Raw genomic sequence first — 27232 nt, forward strand, 5'->3', positions numbered from 1 at the left:
AAAGAACAAATGAACAATGTAACGGAAAAACATCTAAAAGTAACACCTAGAAATAACAAACAGGAATGGATGACAGAAGAGATTTTACAATTAATGAACAAACGAAGAGAATCCAAAGGAAAAAATGACAAGGACGGAGAATACAAAAGACTAAATAGAATAATTCGAAAAAAAATAACCGAAGCAAAAGAGAAATGGCTGGAAACAAAGTGCGTGGAAATAGAAGAACTACAACAAAGGCACGATTTTTTTAATTTACATAAAAAGGTAAAAGAGTTTACATCGACTACCAAGAGAACGACTTTTCACACCATGCTGAACACGGATGGCAAACTGCTAGAATCAACGGAAGACAAACTGAAAGAATGGGAAAACTATATTAAAATTCTTTTTCACGACATACGAGAAGAACCAAGATTGGAAAATAACAACGAAGGGCCAACAATTCTGAAATCTGAAATCATAAATGCAATTAATCATCTTAAAACAAATAAAAGCCCAGGTCCAGACGGAATATACCCAGAAACGTTAAAATTAATCAGCGAAGAAAATATCGAAATATTTGTCGTTTTATTCAATCGCATTTATGATACAGGTAAAATACCCCAAGATTGGCTGGAGTCAATATTCATCCCACTACCAAAAAAGCCAAACCCACAACACTGCAATGAGTTCCGTCTGATAAGCCTTATGAGTCATGCAGTAAAAGTCCTACTAAAAATCGTACATAATCGTATCTATAGAAAGTGCGAAACAATCATCGGAGACGATCAGTTTGGATTCAGAGCCGGCATGGGAACGAGAGAAGCCCTGTTCAGTTTACTAGTTCTCGCACAAAAATGCTACGACCAACAGAAAGATATATTTATATGCTTTATAGACTTCGAAAAAGCATTTGATAGAGTAAGACACGACCTACTATTAGAACGTTTGCAAGAAGTCGGTTTAGATGGAAAAGACATCAAATTCTTAAAAAACTTGTACTGGAACCAAAACGCCAGAGTTAGGATCGAAGGTTCCACATCCGCAGAAGTAGAAATTAGGAGGGGAGTTAGACAAGGATGTGTTCTGTCGCCTCTGCTGTTTAATCTTTACTCCGAGTTTCTATTTAAAGAAGCATTGGAGGATTCCAAGGATGGAGTCAAGGTGAATGGCGTAAATATCAACAGTATCAGATACACCGATGATACAGTGTTAATTGCGGATTCCGACGTAGGTCTACAACGACTCATCGACAAGACCAACTCGACCTGTGAGCAATTTGGTATGAAAATAAACATTAAAAAAACCAAAGTGATGTCAATCCGAAAAAATCAAAACGTACCTCAACCTTGCACAATAAATGGGCACATTTTAGAACAGGTCAATAGATTTAAGTACCTGGGATGTTGGATCGATAGCAGCCTAAATCCTGATCTAGAAATAAGATCGAGAATAGAACAGGCCAGAAAATCTTTCGAAAAAATAAAAAAACTGCTTTGTGATTCTCGAATAAAACTCGAAATTCGACTACGTTTATCAAAATGCTACGTCTGGTCGACTCTTCTATATGCAGTTGAAACGTGGACCCTAAAAACATCAACCGTAAATAAATTGGAGGCCTTTGAAATGTGGATCTACCGGAGAATGCTCAAAATTTCATGGACATCGCATACCTCAAACGAAGAAGTGCTGCATAGAATAGGCAAGGAAAGAGAACTTTTTAACACAGTAAAAGTTAGAAAAACATCATACCTAGGCCACATACTGAGAAATAATAAGTACCAATATGCCCAACTTATAGTGAAAGGAAAAATCGAGGGAAAGAGAGGCCTAGGAAGGAAAAGACTATCGTGGCTCAGAAACATCCGACAATGGACAGGGCTAAATTTTGAACAGCTAATAAGAACAGCTGAAGATAGAGAAGATTTTAAAATTGTAGTAGCCAACCTCCATTGAGGAGAGGGCACTTTAAGAAGATACGGTATATCCAAAAGTTGCTGAATTCCGTGATTGTATTTCAGATTCCACATATAACAGAGATTCCACATATAACGAGAAACAATTTCCTGAGTCAGATTATTCACTGTTTGAAAACACGTCAGTTGTTGATATATTTGAAATGTTCCTGTAGATACAGGAAACAAACCAATATGCTACTTTCAAGAACCTACCCGACCCAGGAGTCTCGCCAGAGAAAATGAAATGTTTCATTTGCTATATTGATTCTTAGTGGTCATAATAATCTTCCCAGCAAGCGTATGTGTTGGGAACAAAGTCTAGACACTAGAAACGAACTTGTTTATAATGTTATGGGACGCAACAGATTTGAGCAAATTTTGTGGCTTATTCACTTGAATTCTAACGCAAATATTGATAAGAGTGATACGTTTAGGAAAATACGGCTATTTATAAATAAAGTGAAGGACAGATTCAGGAAGAATTTTGTTTCTGAAAAAGATCTGGCTTTCGATGAAAGTATTGTCAAATACTGTAAACATAGCTGCAAGCAATTTTTAAGAGCCAAACCCATACGATTTGGTTATAGAGTCTGGTGCCTAAATACAGTGATGGGCTATTTGATTGATTTTGACATATATCAAGGATAACCTGTAAATCCTGATATTGACATAGAAAGAAAATTTGGAAAAGTGGCAGTACCACTGGTGAAAATGATAGAAGAACTGAATGATAATTTAAAATATTTTCCATTCTTATTTTATTTTGACAATTTATTTACTACTTTTAGTTTATTGTCTTATTTACGTTTGAAAAAATACGAAGGCACGGGGACTATATGGGAAAACCGTTTACCTAGAAGCTGTCCTTTATTAGCTAAAAAAGATATTTAGAAAAAGGGAAAGGGATACTATGAAAGTACTATTAGTAAGACGGATGTTTAGTTTATTGTCTTATTTACGTTTAAAAGGATACGGAGGCACGGGGACTATATGGGAAAACCGTTTACCTAGAAGCTGTCCTTTATTAGCTAAAAAAGATATTTAGAAAAAGGGAAGGGGATACTATGAAAGTACTATTAGTAAGACGGATGTTTAGTTTATTGTCTTATTTACGTTTGAAAGGATACGGAGGCACGGGGACTATATGGGAAAACCGTTTACCTAGAAGCTGTCCTTTATTAGCTAAAAAAGATATTTAGAAAAAGGGAAAGGGATACTATGAAAGTACTATTAGTAAGACGGATGCTGTACTAGTAGCTAAGTCGGTCGATACTTCCGTAGTTTGCATTGCTTAAAATAGATATGGCATCAATTAAATAACAAATGTTAGACGTTATTTGCAAAAGGAAAAAAACACATACAAGTTAGCAAACCAGCAGTACTTGCAGATTATAACAAAAAGTGGATAGTACTGATCGAATGGATCAGAATGTTAGACAGTACAGGATTCAAATTAGAATCCTCAGTTAGAAATAGAACATTGTACTGAGCATTGTTTACATGGCTTCTTGATGTTTAAGTCAATACCGCGTGGTGTTTGTATCGAAAATCAAACAACTCTTAGATGTCTTCAATAGACTTTCGGAGGGCTATCGTACAAGTTTATTTAAAGAAATATTTGTCATCTCCCAAAGGCACTGGCAGGACTCCATCTCCATCTTCTAATGCGCAAAAAGTAGCCGATGAAATTTGACATGATAGGATGAAACACCTAGTGGATAAAATTCCAAACGATAAAAGAAGACGTTGTGCTGAAAGATTTTGCAAAAGTTCAACACGTACGATGTGTAAAAAATGTAACTTAGGTTTCTGTATTAAATAATTTGTTACCTATCATGCAAACCAAAATGTTTAAATTCCTTATTCCTATAAAGAAATAGAACTGTTTACAGATATATTTTGTATTTTTTGCACCCATTAGCTCCTAGCGTTACATAGTAAAATCATATACAAGTGATTTATAAATCCGAATGCGTAAATTCATTTATTTTTATGTTTTTTAATAAAACTGCTCCCAAAAAAATATTAGCATCACATAAAAAACTGTGAAAAATAATTTGGGCACTAATGGGTTAATTATAATATCAGTTTGTGTGTCAGTTGATTTGTTTTTATTAAAAAATAAATATGTATTAAACATTAATGTTTAGATTTAACATTTTGTTTTATTTTTGAGTATTTTTAATATTAAGGCAAATTTGGAAAAAATAGCTGCATATTTTTGATAAAAATAATGAATATACTTTACCAAAATGTATGTATGTATGTACAAAAATTTTGTAGGTATGTATTCCGGTCTCCAATTATAAGTAATATAATATCTAATATACAGTTTGTTGTGTATTATTATATTATCCGTTCTTTAGAATATTTTTTTTGTGTGTACAATAATTAATACGTCTTTTAACGCGTCAATTATCAGAAACAATAACTACTAAATCGAGTAAGTAAGGGGTGCAGAAGGAAACGTGATCCTCCAGGATATATTACATAGCTTGCAGGGCCTCTTCAAAGTGTGCTGACCGTACTGTTTGCTGATCGCAGATGGCTGAAGACAATGACTGCTTGGATGAGTGCTTAATACAAAGCCTATTGTCTTTCCTGCCAACGTCTCGTACAAGTGCCTCTAAAATGAAGAGTTTGGAATTAAAAATTAATTACCTTTTTGATGGCAACCGTGCTTTGCTGGCAAACGTATAATATATTTGCTAAACTGAGAGGAATCATAGGGAGAATGACAGACAGCCGAAAATCGTTATCGAGTTTTTATTTATTTTTTATTTTTCGCCAACGCGACGGAGCCAAAATACATTTTTTTATGAGCTGAAACTTAAACCTGTGAAATCATTTATTTATTAATTAAGTTAAAATAAAATTATCATACCAAGACTTATTTACTATATCGAATCATAAAGAAATTTATAAATAGAGTTTATGGGCTCATAAATAAGATTTGGATTGATGAAAAGATCTCTTACGACTGGAAAACTGGGATTATATGCTCAATCTATGGAAAAGGGGATAAAATGAAGCGGATTATCCTCTTGTGCATGACTTACAAAGTTTTTACTGACATCATTAATAAACGACTGAAAATATTGTAGAGGAATATCAAACTATTTTTCAGCAAGTAAGATCTACATTTCCGTGCCGGTCTCAGCTTGGTCTGAGGGGGGGACTCTAAACTAAGTAGGGGTCCTTCAGTACTCTGCGCAAGACAGACTGGGAGGGGAGAAACCTCAATACCGACGCGGCGCGTTCCAATGGCTGATAGGGAAGTTCCTGTAGATATGCAGGACAGGTACGAATAAGGCTTAGTCAAATAAGTACTAAGTATGAAAATACTTATAGAACAAGCAAATGAATACCATATTCCTCTATATATAGCGTTCATAGATTTCGAAAAGGCTTTCGGCAGTGTCGAACATTGGGCAGTGAAAAGTTCTTTGATTAACAGCAGAATTGACCACAGATATACGGAACTAATAGCCAATATATATATAAGGAAGCCAAAACAACAATTAAAGTATATGAAGGAACAAAATCAATACAAATAAATAGAGACGTGAGACAGGATGACACAATATCACCGAAACTTTTCAATCAGGATCTGGAAGATATTTTTAAAAGATTAGAATGGGAAGAAAAAGGTATAAAAAATTGTGGACAACGCTTGAACCATCTAAGGTACGCTGATGACATCGCATTGATAACCGATAAAAAAGAAGAATTATTTGAAATGATGAAAGAACTGGACGTAGAAGCTGGAAAGATAGGCCTTAATATGAATTACAGCAAGACCAAAATCATAACAAATACAGATAAAGACATCACAATGAGGATCGGACAAGATGAAATAGAACAAGTTCAGGATTATATATATCTGGGTCAAACTATAAAACTTAACAGAAAAAACCAAACAGCAGAGATAAAAAGACGAGTTAGACTGGCATGGGAGGCATTTGGCAAACTAAGCTACATTCTTAAAAACAAAAGATATCCACAGCATCTTAAGACCAAAGTATACAATCAATGCGTACTCCCTGTTCTCACTTATGGTTCCCAAACGTGGACATTTACAAAAGCAAACATGGACAAAATCATAAAAACCCAAAGAGCAATGGAAAGACAAATGTTGCACATAAGACTAATAGATAAAAAGAGAAACGGGTGGATAAGAGAGAAAACAAAAATGAGGGATGTTAGACAAAAAGTTGCAAAATTGAAATGGAGATTTGTAGGACACAATATAAGACAAAAAGAAGACCGATGGAACAAAATTCTTATAAGTTGGAGACCGTGGGAATATAAACGAAGCAGAGGAGGGCCCCAAATGAGATGGGCAGATGATATCAAGAAGCATGTGGGCTCTAGGTGGATGACTATAGCGACAGACAGAGAAGAATGGAAAAGAATTGGGGAGGCCTATGTCCAAAGATGGATCGAAGAAGGCTAATTAGATAGATAGAAATAAGTACCCGCGGATCAACTAAGGACATGACACAGATTAGTAGCTCTGTCATTAGTGGCCCGTGGCTTGGGAATACAATTCCTAAAAGGTGCGGTACCACAAAGTCACAGGCGGCAATCAAGTTGATTTAAGCGGCTGTGGTACTGCGAACATTCACCAACCCGTCTGGCAGGCGTGGTGTTTTAATGCCAATATACCCCTTAAAACCGCGATGCCAAACTTTAAGACAAATACAGATTTACCCTATATGAGTAGGATGCGTCCAAAATCTCACACTGATTTATCTATGACAAAAAACTAACTACGCAAAACCCAAAAGCTCCATAACTCTTTACGTTAGTAATAGGCTAGTAATAGTAATAGTTAGGATAAACATCCAAAGTAGATCATCTAGAGTGGCATATCTTATTCGGAAGCTGAACAGTAAATATCAACTCAAAATTATCCAAGTATACGCTCTAACAACAGACCATACAGACAAAGAAATCTAAATGTTTTATGACGATATATCTACTGCGCTTAATGACTCTCGTACTTAATTCACAATTTTATGTGGCGATTTCAACTTAACTCTCAATTCACAATTTTATTGTGACGAAATTAATGGGAAAATAATAAAGCAGGAAGCAAGATTTAGATATCTGGGAATAGATATTTTATTGTGACAAAATTAATGGGAAAATAATAAAGCAGGAAGCAAGATTTAGATATCTGGGAATAGATATAACTACTAGTAGTAGGAAATGTGGAAGAAGAAGTACGACAACAAAGCTTAAAAGCAAGTAAAGCGGCGGGATCTTTTAATGACACAATCTGGAAGAACAAACACCTAAGACAAGACCCAAAAACAAGAATCTATAAAGCAGCAATTAGACCTATATAACATACAAATCTAAAACGAGACGACTACTAGAAAAAACAGAGATGAAAATACTCCGACGAATATCAGGGAAAAGTCTGTTGGATAGGGAGAGAAGCGAAAACATAACAAGAACATGCAATATAGAAGACATAAATAGATGGGTGACAAAACGGAAACAGAAGTGGAAAGAACACATTAGTAGAATGGCAGAGGATAGGGTAGTATGAGATAAGTCATTAAATGGACGAAGAAGTATTGACAGACTAAAAAAAAGATGGTGCGATAATTTAAACAATTTAGAAGGTTATTATTGAAGAAGAAACAGGCTTTAAATTCTACATATAAGAAGAAAAAGAAGAAGAAGATTTCAACGTAAAAATAGGTGTGAAAGAAGCAGAGGTAGAAACATCCTTGGGAAAATTCGGTTGTCCAGGAAGAAATAACCGAGGAGAAACCCTACTGTACTGGGATTCCTACTCCAGAATAATTTATTCAACATAAACAGCTTCTTTCGCAAAAAGATGCACAGAAGATAGACCTGGGAAAGTCCAAACGATAGAACAAGGAACGAATTCGACTACATCATAAGTGACAAAAAACAAATAATTAAAGATATAACAGTACTCAATAAGTTCACCACAAGCAGTGACCATAGAATGATACGAGCGAAAGTCCAAAGCAATATAAAAAGAGAAAGGAACATAATAATTAAAAATAAATCTCATGATATCTGGACACTCTCATGAGATATCAACAAATATCAGGCACATATCAATATTAAGCTACTGCTGCATGAAACCTTCAAGAAGGATCTTAACGACTTGAATAATTGCATCATAAACGCCTGATAAAAAAGTCACCGGGTGTACTGTCCTAACAGAAAATCAGATAGTAAAATAAGTCCATATACTGAACCGCTATCAAATAAGACAAATTAGAAGCGATAAGAACGCAGATAGTCACACTCTAAGAGAAATGAATTAAACTGTTTCGAAGTTAATCATAAGAGATTTAAGGAAACTTAAAACCGATAATATTAAACGGATTATACCGGAAAATAACAGCTTAAAAGTTTTACGTAGAAAGCTAACGAATTGGAAATGCGAAATTCATATATTAAGAAACAAGCAAATGAAATAATATCACGTAGAGACGAGTCAATACAGGTTGCCGAAGAGTTCTACGAGGAATTATATGGAAGTAGACGAGAAGACCATACAGGAATACAAACAGCCATTTTAAAGAGGATCATGAATCAATGTTCCGAACTAATGCCAGAGATAAAGGTAGATGAGATTCGACAAGCGTTAAGAAAAATGAAAAATAACAAAGCTCCAGGAGAGGATGGAATTGTAATAGAAGCTTTCGTAAATGGAGAAGATACGCTATTAAATAAATTAGGGAAAGGATAAATGAAGACTGGATGATGTTGATGATTAAGATCTACATTTGACCAAAAAAGTAACAAATTTTAAACAAATCGTGAGAATGCGACACTGGTGCCTACAACATTTTCATATACTTTAAAAGGCCTATGACTCAATAATATCAGGAAGGATAATTAGTTCCATATTGCCTGAAGAGCCACAGTAAGCTTAGGCAAGCTATTTGGGATGGGTAGTCAAACTTGAATTCGTTTTCACAGTATGTCCCATAGTTGTTCGATTGGATTGAGGTCGGAGCTGGAAGTTGGCCAATTCATACGGACAATCCCTAATGTTTATAAGAAATGTCATAAAAATTTGAAAATAATGTATAGAAATTACTAATGGTACTTATACGAGGGATTCTACAAATTTATATATGCCATATAACAAGTCGTAAGTCCGTTTTTCACCTGAGTGTATAATTGATTTGTTACCTCTTGTGTTGTTGTAAATATAATTGTAGTGATCTCATCATCATCATTTTGGCTTTACAACCCTGTGTGGGTCCTAGCCTCCCCAAGAATTTTTCTCCAGTCGTCCCTATCCATCGCCTTCCTCCGCCAAGCACGTATGTCCATATTTCTCATGTCTTCATCGATGTTATCTAGGAATCTTGTTCTGGGTCTTCCTCTTCTTCTTTGACCAATAGGTCTATCAAGGAGCGTTTTTCAGCTGGGTCGGTTTGCTCCATCCGCATTACATGGCCTACCCACCTCAGACGTCCTATCTTTATGTGTTTTACGATTGTAAGAATTGTTGTACGAATTGTAGTGATCTTTGTGATTGAAATACATGGTACCTATTTAAGTATCCTACATTCATTTTGTGTGCACAAAGTAAACGTAATTCCAATCTTAAAAGTATTTTTGCATGGAAGAAAATTTCGTCAAGTTTTTATTCTTTTTGTCTTAATAATTTGAATTTCAGAACGGTTAGGGCTGAATAAATGACAACTTCATTGTTTTAGCGAAATAAAAATATTATAAAGTAAAATAAGTCCTTTTAAATGAAAAAGGGCCGAAATCTCCACTTTTATTGTTCGGATCCCTTTTTTGTAAATGCTAAACCTAACCGTCAAGACATTTCCAACACTTTTTCTCCGATTCTTATCAATCTACCGAAAGAAAACATGTTGAATTCCGATCTGTTTGCGAAAGCCGCTTGGCAGAAACGGCTCTCATGAACCTTTGTGAAAACACTTCAAAACTTTTTAGATCTCTAGAAATAATGCATTAAATTTAATGTATTTGGATTTGGTTTGATATTTCCTGGGATCAGAGACAAAACGACGAAAACCGTGAGGAAGGGAGCAGTAGGAAGATTGACAAAGCAGTATTTTCGGGCATCCAGGGCCGAATCCTGAAAATTTTAACTACGCGTATTAGCGTAAATTTCAAATGTATTATCTGGAAATTTGATTTTTTATATAAATCACTCGGTATATTTATTTCTTTTGGAAATCCTTAATAATAAGTCAATAAACTATGATTGTTGATATTTATAGGTATTCTATGGGTAAAAACTAAAAAGCGCTGTTTATATACTTGGGAGTAACTAGAAGGTATTAAAGATAAAATCATAAAAAAGCAGATTGTAGCACAAGTGTTTCCATATAACTATCGAATGTTTAAAGTGTATAAAAATTTATGTGATACGCCCCTGGCTGATACGTAATAATAATCTGAAGTTTTGTTTACCCATGTGTGAAGATATCTAAGAAAATATTAACTGCGTAGAGTCTATTTGCGTCTTAACACATTGACGGACAGACCTGCTATAGCCGTCATGTATACTGTGACATACCTGCTACAGCCGTCCAATTATAACTCGCTTTGTAGGACAGACCGGTTGAGGCTGGTACATTTTATACTATTATCCCATTAAAAATACATGTTGGTATCCCAGGAAACGTGTGTGAAATGTTGGTTGCCTGCAGTTTAGGTACCCACCACCAATTAGAAGACGTGGGTGTATGGAGGGAAACGCAGTTGTACCGGAATACCACATACATTGTTATTGTTGATTCAGACATTGTAGAAATTGTTATTTTAAATAATATTCAGTAGCGTATGGTTTTGATTAGTTATTTTTGTGTGTAAAAGAATAAAAAATATATTGGAACAACCTGGGAACCAGAGCAGCATTATTCACTCTGTGAATATTTGCAGCATTTATATGTGCTTGGACTTCGAGAAGGTGTTTGGCCGGGTTACGTACGACGAACTGATAGGGGTCTCGCAACAGATGTGAATTGATGTCCAACCTCTGTATTTTCAAAAATGTGTATTGACATCAATGTGCAAACATACTAATTGCTCAGAACACGACCGAAGCCTAGAAAATACGAAGTGGAATGAGGTTTTATTGTCTCCACTTTGTAATATCTACTCCGAATTTACCTTTAAAGAATCCTTATAACAGATACAAGTATTAATATCAACAGAATTAATGTCAACAATTTCAGACACGTAGACGACATGGTACTGATTGCTTCCAATGAAAAATAGTTGCAACAAAAATGTGAGAATGGAGAGAAAGGGAAACTGATAAGCTACGATGAAAAGGAGTAGTTAGAAGAGATTACATGTATAAAACGTCCAGCATACGAGGATATTGTACTACTTATAATAATAGCTACATTCCCAGCTTCCTGATTTTTTTTAACAAATCCAAAACATACTTTCTACTATCGTATTTATCTTGATGTCGTTTATTAAATTGCTAAACTATTATATTGGCACATTAATTGTTCATAAAATACAACGAAACGCTATCTACCGTTTCCGGAATAGAGTAAACGATGGTAATACATTTTTAAAGACAAAAAATTAATGTTAACAACTGATATTCGCAAGAAAACCTTTTAATTTCATGTTTTTTATGTGTTTATATCATATCATTTACTTAGTGTGACAAATGTGATATAAAAAACAAAAGCTGAATTAAGAAAGAAGTACAAATTTAAACCATTGGCGTACTTAATCAACTATAATATACTTAATTGCGTACTTAATGGCGTACTTAATCAACTATATATAATTATAATTATAATTAAGCAAAATAGACCGAATTTAAAGAATTAAAGACCAACGTACGGGAAATTGCAAGTACTTTAAAACGATTTCTTAGTTGACCCTCATTGCCATTAAAAAAACTTGGTAAAATTCTTATCATGCCTTAGAGGTGAAAGTAACCTAATTCCTCCCTTAATAAAAAATTGACCTGTTACTGAACTTTTTAAAAATGGTGTCGTAGTTCCTGAAAATTTTTTCGCTTTCGTTCGGTTACCCCGTATAAAGATACGCGTATATGAAACCTTGAAATGTTTACGAACGATATATCGTGTTGTAGATTGTTGATATTATTTTACATTTTTACGTAAAAATGTTTACAATTGCTAAAAGAACTGATATTAGTTTATAAAGTACTAAGTTGTAATATTTTTTCCTTTCCGTTAATTATAAACAATATATGTATTTTTTTGTTGCTACGCCAACTCCTTCAGTTACTCTTTTATAAAATTTACCATTTGATGTGCATTGTATTTACCATTGTATTTTGTAGATTGTTGATATTATTTTACATTTTTACGTAAAAATGTTTACAATTGCTAAAAGAACTGATATTAGTTTATAAAGTACTAAGTTGTAATATTTTTTCCTTTCCGTTAATTATAAACAATATATGTATTTTTTTGTTGCTACGCCAACTCCTTCAGTTACTCTTTTATAAAATTTACCATTTGATGTGCAATACATCAACCCTTTTACTCATTTCCCTATATTTTGCACGACATCAAAAAATCAATATGCAGGCACATCTCTCCCGCTAACAATACACACGACGGAAAATTCAACATCCACCATGTTATAGACTGATTATGCCTTTTGTGTCAGCAACTCGAGATTCGGATCCGTTGCAGACTGGTAAAGCTTGTTTACATCAAGTTAGCACGTATAAAAGGGACATTCATTGTCCAGTAGAAAACAAAAAACATCGAGAGGCATTTGCAGAAATGGCGGAACATCAATTTATGCTGTTATCGCTGTGAAATAAATGGTTTAATCGGAATTCTCAAGAGATGTTGGCAACTTCATCAAGAACGACGTAATGAAATACAACGCGAAGCTGGACTCAAACTTGTATTTTGTATTCAAATAAAAGAAAGAGACATAATTCATAAAGCGGAAAGCGTCGTTAGAAGCCATTAACAAAACCCGATCGAAATCTGCATAATGAATAACCAAAGCAGTATTTACATAAAAATATTTACAAATACACGAGATTATTTAAAAGTGAAAAAAAAAAGAATCGAGCAAGACGTCGGAAGATAGACAGTCTCAGTAGATACATACATACATATAGTAATAGTAACCTTTTGTTCCATTGATTGTTTTTCATTCTCGCTACATATCTAGTCCACTACTATTTTTATGTTGGAAGCCAAGATAACATGTGAAGCAACACCTGAAAGTCTTTGGTACTAGAAATGACGCTGGAGATAATAAATTGAAATAAGCAATTGCAATAGATAGGACGATTGTTACACATTCTTTCGAAAGAGTGAAAGTCAATTAACCACATTTAAATCTAAAAGATCTAGATGTGGTAAGATCTAAAAGAAATCAAAGCAAGAGCCCCTCAAAAAATAGCGTATTATGTGAGATCCTCTACTTGTTATATACATACGACATACTTCTTCTTCTTCTTTCTTTTATATAGACATGACTCTGTCTATTTTTCAATGTGCCTCTAGTAACTTTTCGTTCCATCGTTTTCATGGTCTTCCTACTAATCGTCTTTCTATTGGGGAACCATCTCTTGCCGTCTTTACTACTCTATTTGTTGTCATTCGGCTTATATGATCGTTCCGTTCTACTCTTCTATTTCTTACCCAGTTCTTGATGTTCTCCACCTTGCATATACGTCGTATATCTATACTTCTAGCTCTGTCCCATAGTATCTTACCATCAATTTTTCTAAGTGTTTTCGTTCCTGCTGTTTCTAACATCCCTTTTTGTTCTAACATACGACATACTTGAACTAGAAAATGATACTATAGCCACCTTTGCAGATGATATTGCTATCCTATCATTAGGTGATACCAGCGAAGAAGCAGCAGAAAAATGAAAGTTGTCAATATATAAAACCCATAATTAGACTACTACTACTACTACTAAGGATTTTCACAGTTTTCACTGTCTTCCTTCACTCAACCGTTTTCTCCAATTTTCCCTGTCATTCCAGTCTCCATCTCGCAGGGTTCTTTTCTCTCAAAAAGAACCCTGCGATAATTAGACTAAAAAATGTAAAATCAAACTAAATGAATTTAGGCTAACCTAAATCAAATAACGGGAAAATCCAAAACATTTTAATTAGAATAAATTATGCCCAAATGTCATATGCATCTTCCGCAAAATACTTAGATATCACACTTGATGCAAGACTTCGCTGGAAAGTCCATATTAAAAAGAGAATGGAAGAACTAGGTATCCATTACAAGAAAACGTATTGTCTGATAGGTAATCCATACATAACAAACAACTGCTATACAAATACCAAGACCAGTATGAACGTATGGTTGCCAACTCTGGGGCTGTTTCAATTCAAGCATATTCAAGCAAATACTAAGGAATGTCGTTGATACTTCTTGATACATCAGAAATGTCGACTTCCACAAGGACGTTAAGATAAAAGATGTAAATAAAGTTACCAAGAAGATGGCAGGTAGTCACGAACAAAGGCTCAATAGTCATGTTAACATCGAGGCCATCCAGCTCTTCGATAATACTGGATTAGAAAGAAAACTTAAATGAAGAAAACCATTTGAGTTAGTGTAAAGTCTTAACTAGTGTAAAAGAAGAACATAGTGCTGTGTTGTGTGTTAGCAATAGTGCATATTTGTTAGATAAAATAAAATGACAGCATAGGGTTAAGCTCTTAGAATTTAAGTATCTTTTAGTAATTTAAGTCAAAAAAGAATTGATAATTGGTCAACTATGACCAAATTTCAGTGGTAAAAATACAGCTTAGGTGTTTAATATAAAAACTTACCACATAAACAGTAAGCAAAATAACTCTCAAATTGAATATATTATAACAAGAAAAGAATATTCGTTATAAAGCAAATTACTGAGAAACACTGAAGTATAATATACCAGCATTTCTGTGTCTCATTGACCTAAAGAAAGCATTTGACAGAGTAAGACTCAAAGATGTAATCCATCTTTTGTATAATAGAGAAGTTTCCCTTAATATTATAAAAACTATCGAAAACATCTACCAAAACAACAAAATGGAAGTCAGAATAGATGGACAACTTACAAAACCTATAGAAATAGGCAGCGGAATAAGACAAAGGATAAGCGGATTCATTGAGCCCCATGCACTTCAATTTAATTATGAATGAAATCATCAAAAGCGTTAAAAAAGGAAGAGGATACAGCATGGGTAACAAAGAAATAAAAATACCGATGCAATTTTGATAGTCCAAGATGAAGATTGTCTGCAAAGACTGGTCCACAAATTAAAAAAATTTCATATGACAATCTTATTTCAGAAAAATAAAACAGTAGTAGTCAGCAAAGAACCAACCAGATGTAAAATAGAAATTGATGGCATCAGCATTGAACAAGTTATGGAAATAAAATACCTCGGAATTAGACTTTCTAGCTGTAGAGACGTGGAAAAAGAAAAGAAGTGAGATATCAAGTCATCATCATCATCATAAGTGGCTTGACAATCCGTTGTGGATCTTGGCCTGCTCACAAAGAAGTCGCCACTCCTGTCGATTCCTGGCAACTTCCCTCCATTTTCTGACCCTTAATCTGGATCGGTGTATAACTGATATAGTTCAAAGTGAGAGATTAAGTACAAAAAGCAAATAGACTGGCAGGATGCCTTATTAACACTATATGGCGAAACAGACACATTAACACTGAGATGAAATCAAGAATTTATAAAGCCAGTATAAAACTCATAATGTCATATGCCTTAGAAACAAGATCCGACACAGCCACAACGCAAAGGCTTCTGGAAACGGCAGAGATGAGAGTACTAGAAGAATTATAGGAAATACGCTGAGAGATCAAAAGAGAAGTGAAGTGAACATTAGAAGAAAATGTAACGTATAGTGTATAAATGAATGATCACAAAATAGGAAAAATAATGAAATAACTATATAAGCAGAATGGAGGAGACCCGTGTCGTCAAAATAGCAAGAGATAAGTCACCAATCGGCAGCAGAAGTATCGGACGACCGCGCAAAAGATGGAGTGAGAATCTTCCATAGAGGTACCTATTAATTCGTCAATGAACAAGCAGAATTGCTTGTAAAGAGAAAGAAGGAAAGAAGAAGAAGACAAGAAAATATATGTGAGTGTAAGGACATTAAGATAATAGGCAGTGAGGATATAAGTTACTATCATGGGTTACTGGTACTGGACATTGAATTATTACAAGAAACCAAAACAAAATGTCGAAGAGATCACAAATCATTAAATGATATTGTTAAAGGTAATAAAAAAAAGTTTATTTAGGGCAAAAATGGAAAAATTGAACATAAACGGGAAAGAAATACCGTATATACCGCATCCAAACACAACTTGGATAAATATGGCTAGTATTCTTTGAGATCTCTAATATTATTTTGGATTAGTATTTTAAGATCCGTATACTTCCAAAGAGTATAGTGGCATAATGTCTCCATAGCTAGAATAGATCATATAGAATAGATCATATAGATATTCTTCTTTTTCCGCCTCTTTTTATGTGGACATGACTGTCTGTTTTCAATGTGCAAATATTCGATAGCACTACATGTCTAAACGAAAGAATCCATGCTTCCACGCAGTACAACAAGGTAATAAACACATAATTGGTGGAACGGGCCGCGCTAGCCATAAGTAGACAGTTTTGCTCTATCCCAGTGATCGTAAACCACTCATATTTAGGCTAAAAACGCAATATTCTTGTTTCAACTACCAATTGTTAAGGATTTGTGAGAGAACATCTTTGGCATTTGACGGCAATTTGTCCAATATCTTATAAGTAAAACCGTCTAAACCGGCTTGTATTTCTGCTTTTTTTAGTGCAAAATCTAGTTCTGAAGAAGTAAATGGTTTTGACATGGACTCTATACTAGTATTGGAATGACAAATTTCTATATTTCTACCAACAACATTACCAGAGGCAGATGAAGGTGCAAGTTGGTCTAGTATCTGTTTAATGACCTATTCCGAAAGTTGACGTTTTTTGTTATGCTGATAGTTATTGGAAATTGATCTTACGGTTGTTTCTATTTTTTGGGAGAGTTGTGCTTTTGTTCAGACTATTTAAAAAATTTATCCAACTACTTTTTTTTTCTTTATTTTAAATATTCGTCTGGTTTGAGCTGCTATATTTTTATAGTTTATGTAATTATTATAGTTACTTTGCATTCAATACGCTTTCAAGGCTCTTTAGCTTTTTATTTTGTTTGAAAGCCATTGAAAGCCGTCTTTCAATTGCTATTTTTTTTTTCTTATACAAGTAGGTATTTAATTTAGAGTTTGTTTATGGTATTATTAAAGTTGGCAGGCTATTGCAGACCGATGTATTGCTATTTCGAGTAGGGACATACTGTTTCCGGATAGTTATATCCATATTTATCGGCATTATATGATTTAATTTAATACTTTTAAGTGGGTAGTTTTCAATTTAAACTCACTCTGTGTTTGGTTTTGCGGTTATTAGGGCCAGTACTTCAAAGTTTACTGAAGATGAACTGATACGTTTTGAACAAAGAATCAGCTACTATAATCCATTTAGAATTTAATTATTTAATTAAATATTATAAGACTATAGAATATGGACGTGGAGAAGCCCAGATATCAAGATCAGAAACGAGATAGACTACATAATCAGTGACAAAAAATATATATTCAACGACGTCGCAGTCCTTAATAGCTTTACCACAGGTAGCGATCATAGAATGGTAAGAGCCAAACTAAAATTAGACTTAATAAAAGAAATATCCAAAATAATTAGGAAGAAAACCAATCCGATATGGAAGGACCCAACGAATTTAAATGAATACCAAGACGATATCAATAAAATCCTAAGAAAATATCGTAGAAGCCGTTCGAGAGGCTCAAGTAAAACGCTACCCTAAAAGACGAAAAAATAACCATTGAAATAAAGGAACTAATGGAAACTCAAAGAGAAGTCAAAGAAAACGAAAGTATTCAGGTAGGACAACTAGGAAAAATAAATGAAGAAGTAGCAAAAGCAATAAGGAAAGATTTAAGAAAATTTAAGAATGAAAAGGTCCACCGAACTATAGAAGAGAATAAAAGTCTAAAAGTCCTAAGAAGACAGCTAAACAATGGAAAATGTGAGATACACAAACTAAAGAACAAAGGAGTCCTCATATCAAATAGAGAAAAACTACTACACATAGTTGAAAAATTCTATCAAGAACTATACACAAGTCAAAGAGAAGACCAAACGAACTTGAAAGCTGCCGCATCACGCAAAATCATCAACCAGAGTTCAGAGCTCATGCCAGAGATCACACTAAGCGAAAACCAAGACGCAATGAAAAAGATAAAAAACAACAAAGTACCAGGATAAGATGAAATTGTAATAGAAGCTATAAAGATTGGCGACGTGCCCTTCTCAATCAAATAAAAATTTTTGTTTAACCTTTGTCTAACAGATTGTTGCATACCGGAAACAAAGCAGTAACAATTTTACTACAGAAGAAAGGAGACAAGGCGCACATAGAAAACTATATACCAATCAGCTTCTATAGAATGTTTTCCCGAATAATTACGACAAGACTCTCTCAAAAAAGTTGGATTTCTACCAGCCTAGAGAACAAGCTGGCTACCGCTTAAAATTCAAAACAAACGGTCACCTAAAAACAGTAAAAACGTTAATAGAAAAATCGATAGAATATAACAGATCACTGGTACTTCCCTTCGTAGATTTTCACAAAGCCTTCGATACCATGGAATTAGACAACATTGTAACTGCTCTCAATTATAGTAGAATAGAATACCGGCTTACAAAGTTAGTACAAACATTGTACCAAAACGCCACAATGCGTGTAAAACTATATGATACCACCAGAGAAATTCATCTAAAGCGAGGTATGAAACAGGGCGACACTCTATCACCTAAATTATTAATAACGGTCCTCGAATACGTCTTTAAAGTTATAGTGAGAAAATAGAGGAATAAAAATAGACGGGGAAATGCTTAATCATCTGCGTTTTGCCGACGATATAGTACTTATTACCGAAGATCTGCGTGAAGCACAACAAATGCTACAAGAATTAGAAAACGTATCTTCAACAATAGGTCTAAAAATAAACGTAGTAAGACCAAATTTATGACAAATTTGGTTCCCAGCTAACACCTAACCATCCAAAATCAAGTTGTAGAATTGACAAAAAAGTACATATATTTCGGTCGTGAAATCAGAATAAGCAAGGATAATCAGACCTGTAAATTTCAACGACGAATAACACTTGCTTAGGCGGCGTATGGTTCACTAAGAGACATCTTTAAGAGCAACATCCCGATAGCTATGAAACCGAAGACATTTGACCAATACGTTCTTCCTATTGTGACATACGGAGCAGAAACTCTCACTCTCACAAAAACAATAGCACCAAAAATGCGAGTGGCACAAAAGCACATGAAAAGATCGATTCTCGGCGTGACAAAAAAGACAAAATAAGAAACCAAGACCTAAAGAAAACAACAGATATCACTGATGTCGTCGAACGTATAGCCAAGCTGAAATGCAATTGGGCAGGTCACATAAAGAGGCTAAAAGACTCAAGATGGACCAGAAAACTAATTGACTGGCGCCCAAGAGAAGACAAACGCAGCAGAGGACGACCACCAACACGCTGGATGGACGACATTAAACGAATATCCAAGAAATGGCAACAAGACGCACAGAACCGTGAAAAGTGGCGAAAAATGGGGAGACCTATGTCCAGCAGTAGACAGAAGAGGTTGCATGATGATGATGATGATGAACAAAAAAACTTAAATTGTTTTTTTTATATATATAAAAACATAATTGTACTGCTTTTTAATAATATGACATACCATTTTGAGCGAAAATTTTATTTGAGATATTTTTCAATTTAATATACCTATCTAGGGCTTATTAATATACCAAACTATGCAGAGCCATGTTCGCTTTTAAACTTTGCGGCATAAATAAAGATCTTGTTAGAATGATAATAATTAGAAAATAATGTTAAGTAGCATATTTTGCTTCTATTCATGAGAGAAGCTATTAAGATAAAGTGCTTTTAGAAAAATTGCAAAATTGCTGTATGGTATTATTTACGACATACAAAACTTTAGGTAATAAATTTACCAATTTCTGTATACATCTTATCGTTGCCTGGAAAGTTATTTGTTTTGATTAGATTTATTGCTTGTTTGACCGTCGAAGAGAATGGTCGGATTTTAGTTTGGGATTTAGGTGGCTGCAATCTGCTACCAGAAATATGTTATTTCCTCAATATGTTACGATTTTCGAAGTAAAAATAACACGATATATAGACAAGACTAAACTTATTAACTACAAAAGAGCTTGGAACACATAATCCTGAGGTTTTTACTTATTGTGCATTTGAGTAACGTTTACATTATGGTTATCTTCATTTCAAGGTCTTCTCCAATGTAATAACAATTATACTCAAAACATTGTATCTCCTGAAGTAAAATGTCCCAGAAGCAAACTGAATATTTGCAGATTTCTAGGAGAGGACTACTTTAAGGAGAAATAATATTAAAATCCAAAAAAATCTAGAGAGGATCTTGGAATTTTGGAAGTCTTACAGGTAGGTATTCGGAATTGGTAAATGCACTTTGTGTGGAGAATCTAGGCTAATACGTCTAATGGGCCATACACTAAAATTTTTTTTTAGAATTATACATCGCAGAATATACAAGCTATGCAAAGAGAGCTATACAAGACATACAGTTTGGATTCATAAAAGGCGTAGGTACAAAAGATGCACTGTTTAGTCTACAGGTATTATTTCAAAGATGCAGAGATATGACTTGCGATATCTATACCTGCTTTGTGGACTACCAAAAAGCATTTGACACCGAAAAATGATGGAAGTTCTAACAAAATCCCAAATAGATGATAAAGACCGGCGTATAATACAAAATTTATACTGGAACCAATCAGCCACAATAAGAACAAATCTTGGAAATGAACCGACGGAAGCGATCCAGATTGTGCGAGGCCTATATTCAGAGGAAATATTTGGTGAAGCCTTGGAAAATTGCGATGAAGAAAAAACTTGAAGACTTCGAGATGTGGCTATACAGAAGAATGCTAAGGATATCATGGACAGAGAAGATAACCAACGAGACTGTACTACAAGGAATGTGGAAATAAAGAGAAGTGATGTATACGATTAAAAGAGGAAGTTAGAATATATCGGACACAGAATGAGAAAATAAATAAATACAGATTACTGAAAATAATCCTTCAAGGCAAAGTATTCGGAAAGCGAGGAATTGGGAGAAGAAGAATATCAGGGTTAAAACACCCGAGGAAATGGTTTTTAACAGCAACAACTAATCTATTTAAAGCATCAGTTAATAAAATAATTATAGCCAGAATGAGGAGAATTAGTTTTAATGTCCATTGTCCACGCAAAGCAAACATGTCTTTTTGTCGATTAGGTACTGGCCATTAGACAAAAAACTTGTTGGTAAAAACTATGAAAGCTCAGTTCTATTTCATTTTTGAAAGCGAATGGAAATACCTACATTATGGAGTCGTTGCCATTATCTGTCGTGAATTTCAAACAGGGTATGACTCTTAGTGTCCAAGTAAAACGTGTAGTGTTAAATGTATTGAACTATTATCTGAACTTAACAAATGATGACAGCTTGACTATTACTGTGAAAATGGTTTCGAAAATGTGCGGTATGACTGTTCGCAAAATTTATAACATCCACGAATCCAACAAGGCACCCACCGTTACAAAAAAGGAAGAAAAACAGTTTCCAGTCCAATTCACGTGAGAATACTTACGATAAGGGTGTGAAATCTCAAATAAGGAAAATTGTGCATGATTTTTTTTTAAGAACATACCACCAACCATCAATAGCATAATAAATTGAGTGAAGGATGATGAGGAACTACCAGCTTTTTCATAAACCACATTTTGTAGGCTACTAAATCACATGGATTTTACATGTGGTAAAAGAGATAGTGATACAAAGAAAAAATATCATATCCTGTAGACAAAAGTACCTCAGACAAATAAAAACATTGAGGAAGAAGGATAACCTAAACGTTTCAGCAATTTGACATTTTCAATAAGCATTTTATTTTATAAACATTATATTATACAATTATATTTCATGGTTACACTTTTTAAAAGGTTAAAATGGATTAAAAAATTGGTATTTGACATTGACAGATGACATCTGGCAGATATCTTAAAACAGGAGTGGTTCAGGGTCATATCTTACATAATGTCATGGTACATTTAAAAACAACTTAATTTATTAAATTATGATACCTATTGGAAAGATCTGTCAGTCTTATTAGAGATGTCAGTCTTATTATTGATAGATTTGGATCTTTTTTTATATAAATCATCTCCAATACGCATCATTTGTTGTAATTTTGTTCTTTTTCCAAAATCTTTACATTTTCAAAATCAAAAGAATGGCTATTTTCTAGAGAATGTTTGCTGTATACTATGTTTATGTGCAATATCCCTTCTATGCAGGTATTGGTGTGTTTGCCCAATATCTGTATATCTGCCCATCACTTATTTTAGTTTCAATGGTAAATTGTACTCTCAAATTTTTGAAACACCGATTGGTTCCCCGATTAGTCCAATCCTTGCAACTATTCTAACTGATCATCTTTTAGATAATGTGATAACGCAATTACCCTTTGAATTACCGTTTATTTATAAATCTATCGATGACATCATATGTGCAGTTCCATCGTATCACATCAGTACCACACTTAATATTTTTAATTTATTTAAGAAACATCTTCAGTTTACAATTGAAACTGAGACAGATTTTAGTATACCATTTTTAGACACGTAGGTAATAAGAACAAATGACATATTGACATTAGATTGGTATCAGAGGCCGACAGCATCAGACAGGTATATAAATTACTATTCAAATCATACCACCCTTTAAAAATATAATACCGTATTAGGTATGAAAAACAGGATAATGTCCATTGTTGATGACAACCTTTTACAAAAAATCTGGACATATTATACAAAATTGTTTTACAAAACTGATTTACAGCAGTAATTTCTATGATGCCCTCCCCCCCATAATTCTAACAACAAATCAATATCAATCAAGTATAAAAAACTCCCCTTTATTAATGATCTAACTCATTCTGTCACATCCATATTCAATGATGTTTCCAATATTAGTATAGCTAAATATAATACCATGAACAGCAAAAATCTATTTTCAAAAACCAAAAACCTAACCCAAATCAAATTACCAACATTATATTATATAGAAGTAATGTTGTTTATAAAACACCCTGTCTAGGATGTCAAAAAAGCTACATTGGCCAAACATCACAGTGGCTAAAACAACGCATCACACAACATAAAAGTGGTTGCCGCTTGGGAAAAAATACTTGTGCAGTAGTTAAGCACTATGAAAACACCGGTCATATGCTAGACTAAAACAAGGCTCGTATTTTGGCACAGGCTGATAACTACAAAAGTAGATTATTTCTGAAGATGTCGCATTAACAAAAATAAAAACACTTTAAATTATAAAACGGGTACTAGACAGTTAAGTAACATATTATATTGTAATATATGGAACAATATTAATAAATATTGAAAATAGCTCTCACCTTAATAATTAATCAAAGAAATATCATTCTTATAACATTTCTTTTATTGTTTGGAGTAATTTTAATTATTTTATCTTATGACAGTTTAATCTGAACATGCAGTATTTTACATACTTTAATGACAATAAATAAGTTTCTATTTGTGAAATCTTTTAATTTCTTTAAGTGTTTTTAAATCTATTTGTATGTTATTTCTGTGTAATGTTAAAAATTTTTTACAGTGTACTCCTGAGAAAACTGTTAAATAAATGGCGAAATATTGAGTTCTTAGAAAAAAAAACAAAGATTTTTATTAGAGACCACTACTACATATTTCTTAATTTTTGTTATGCCACAGAATTAAGCGCGTCTTTCTCAAAACCACTTGTAAATCAGTAAAATCTTCAGTTTTTGTAATTTAACGTTTTGTCCAGAAACCTTGTGTGCTGTTGTAAAAAGTACGATCTTGATTTTTGCTACGTTTAAACAAAGCTTACACCTTCTTCCTTGACACCCATTACTTATAGTAAATAGAAAAACTAAAATTATAGTTATCCAAATTAAACTCAAGTTCAACAATAAATACTTATTTGTTAGAACTAAAAACTGTAAAAATGGTTTTGCTTGTTCCAGGACGTAATTGAGGTAGGGAAATTGTAGTCAAATATTTAGAACTTATTATTAATTATTAATTAGGTAATAGTCAATTTATTGTTTCAAGTAAATGTATTAAACTTTAAAATTAAATTGTAATGATGGTCGATTTTTTAGTCCAGCAGTGTATTTTCTTTTGTTTTATTTTTATTACAGGCCTAATTAGCATAATTTGAAAGTTATTGTCTATTATTTTGCATTAATCTACTAGATGTTTGGGTAAAGTGTTGATAAGTCATAACATGTCATAAGGTAAACAATGTACTAACCTAAGAGAATACCCAAATAAATCCAACATAAGAGCATCGTGAAGAAAATTGGCTTAATAACCTCCAAAAAAGTCAATATCGGCCGAAAAATCACGTATATCGTCACACTGTATATTCCCACGACCTTTTTTCAGTTACGACATTGATGTAGAATCCGGATTGTTGAGTTGGTAAGGATAAGATCAGCATGTTAACATCATTCTTGAACGCGCCTTTTCGGGTACAACGTCTCGCGGTGTCAGCCGCCGCCACACTGAGAGCGTCGGGATGCTGATGCTGAGTTTGCGCATCTTGCCACCCCCGAGGGGGCGGCGACCCTTTTCGCAGATGGACTCACTATGCCCACTTCAACTACTTTTTTATAGGATTGCAGCGCACCGGTCGATTTTTTACTCTTTAAACATTCCGTTTCAGGTCTTATTTAGTACAAAAGCAATACTCTCGTACATACACGGTGACGGCGTAGCGATGCTGCAAGCTTGGAAGAAAGTTTTGCCGGTTGAAAGTTAGGGATGTATATTTTTGTGTGTTTCAATTCTACAGGGAAACGGATGTTAACATATTACTTTTTTGCAAAATGATTGAAAGCTGACAGCAACAATGGAATGTAACGCAAAACTGCTGAATATGTAGGGCGGCTCCCACTGCGTTATAATATCAATTCTACTTTAGCTCAGAAGTTTTTTGCTTTTATTCCAGAAAAAATTTAAATTATTTTATCTTAACTAAAAAAGTGTAAATATGAAATATTAATAAATCAAAAGCTAAAATTTTCTTCTATAAAACAATAAAAAAAACACTGCAAAGTCATTACTTTTCTAAAGTTGACTGTCTTCTTCTTCTTTCTTTTTGTGTGTAGGCTTTAAAGCCTGTTTATTTCTTAATATTAGCCTTCTAAATTGTTTAAATTATCGCACCATCTTTTTCTAGGTCTGCCAATAACTTCTTCGTCCATTTGGTGCCTTATCTCGTGCTATTAGTACTGTTATATCCTCTGCAATTCTACTAATGTGTTCGTTCCACTCGTGTTTCTGTTTTGTCACCCATCCATTTATGTCTTCTATATTGCATGCTCTTCTTATGTTTTCCCTTCTCTCCCTACCCAACAGACTTTTACCTGATATTCGTCGAAGTATTTTCATCTCTGTTGTTTTTAATAGTAGTCTCGTATAGTAGTCTAGTATATGTTAATGTAGTATATGCTATGTATATGCTAATGTAGTCTAGTATAGTCTAGTATATGTTAATATAAGTGTAATTGCTGCTTCTTTATAGATTCTTGTTTTTGTGTCTTGTCTTAGGTGTGTGTCCTTCCAGATTGTGTCATTAAGAGATCCCGCCGCTTTACTTGCTTTTAAGCTTTGTTGTCGTACTACTTCTTCAACATCTCCGTAACTAGTTATATTTATTCCTAGATATCTAATCCTTGCTTCCTGCTTTATTATTTTTCCATCAATTTCGATTTTACATCGCAATGGGTAATTAGATGTTGTCATACATTTGGTTTTTTCTGCTGATATTATCATATTGTATTTCTTGGCTGTTGTATTGAAGATATGTGTTAATCATTAGAGCTCGTCTTCTGTCTCGGCGATTAATGCGGCGTAATCTGCATAACATAATATTTGGATTTCTTTGATCCCCATTCTGTAACCATAACCTTTACGTACTGCTTGTATTAGTTCGTCCATTATTATATTAAAAAGAAGTGGGCTTAACGAGTCACCCTGTCTGACTCCGCTTTGTACTGGTATACACTATGTTAGTTTTCCATTTATCTTTGCCTGTATTCGATTATATAAGTAGATGTTTTGTTTTGATGTCAGTACCTATAAATTACTTGTAACAAATGTCGATTAGTTCTCTTCTTCTTCTGTCTGTTAGGTCTCCAAAGAGAATAATGACATCATGTCCCGATCACTCGGATCATGGATTTAAATTCTGCTCTCTGTTGGGATGCTAGGGAAGCTTTATGTGGAAGCCAGATGGAATGTTAAAAGTATTTATGAAGAGGGGGTAGTGAAAAACTTAATCAGCATCTTGAATCAATACGGACTGGTTTGCTTTTGAAGAAACAAAATTTAAGTCAACCGGAATATTAAAAGTTGATAAAGCAATCTTGTTTAATAGTGATAGGGCCAATAGACTGCTGGGTATGGGGTTTTTAATAAAGGAAAGTCTCAAAGAAAGTGTAGTAGCCTTTATAACAATCTCGAAAAGGATCTGTTGTTTACGTCTAAGAAGAAAATACCGTAAAACATCTATAGTTTAAAGTACATGCACCGAGCTATAATAAAGAACCATCATAAAAATGGATTTTTACCAACAATTAGAAGACTTTTTAAACGACCTACCGAAGTACAATCTAGACGTAGTAATACGCGACTTTAAAACGCAAAAGCTGGAAGAGAAAACATATACAAAAATATTACGGGAGGAAAAAGTAAACACGAATCTTTAAATGAAAACGCCATGCCACTAATAAATTTTGAAATAAAACAAAATATTATATTTTTTTTTCTAAAGACACAGAAGTGTACTTACATTAAAATCTGGTCAGTAAGACCAATTATCAATTTGTTTCTAACTTAAATTACTAATGAAATCTTAAAATTGGGTGTCTACTCACTAGTATCTTTCCTATTATTTCTAATAACTAGCATTAAATTTAGCATGCATACTCGCACAACGCTTTACTCTGCTTTTTACTCACTCATTATACCAGTTCAAAAGGCTTTGT

The 27232-nt window shown here is 33.8% G+C and overlaps 1 protein-coding gene across 2 annotated transcripts in view; it reads right to left on the bottom strand.

Moving 5' to 3' along the window:
- The window catches only part of Dscam2 (Down syndrome cell adhesion molecule 2), a 572707-nt gene extending 547983 nt beyond the window's left edge, over positions 1-24724 (bottom strand). For both annotated transcript variants that reach the window (XM_072535610.1, XM_072535611.1), the window contains exon 1: positions 24493-24724. In XM_072535610.1, coding sequence (XP_072391711.1) covers positions 24493-24529 — 37 coding nt within the window. In that variant the 5' untranslated portion in view covers positions 24530-24724. The remainder of the gene's footprint in view (positions 1-24492) is intronic.
- Positions 24725-27232: the final 2508 nt, after the last annotated feature.

Source organism: Diabrotica undecimpunctata, chromosome 6, assembly GCF_040954645.1.
Source record: "Diabrotica undecimpunctata isolate CICGRU chromosome 6, icDiaUnde3, whole genome shotgun sequence".
Lineage (NCBI taxonomy): Eukaryota > Metazoa > Arthropoda > Insecta > Coleoptera > Chrysomelidae > Diabrotica > Diabrotica undecimpunctata.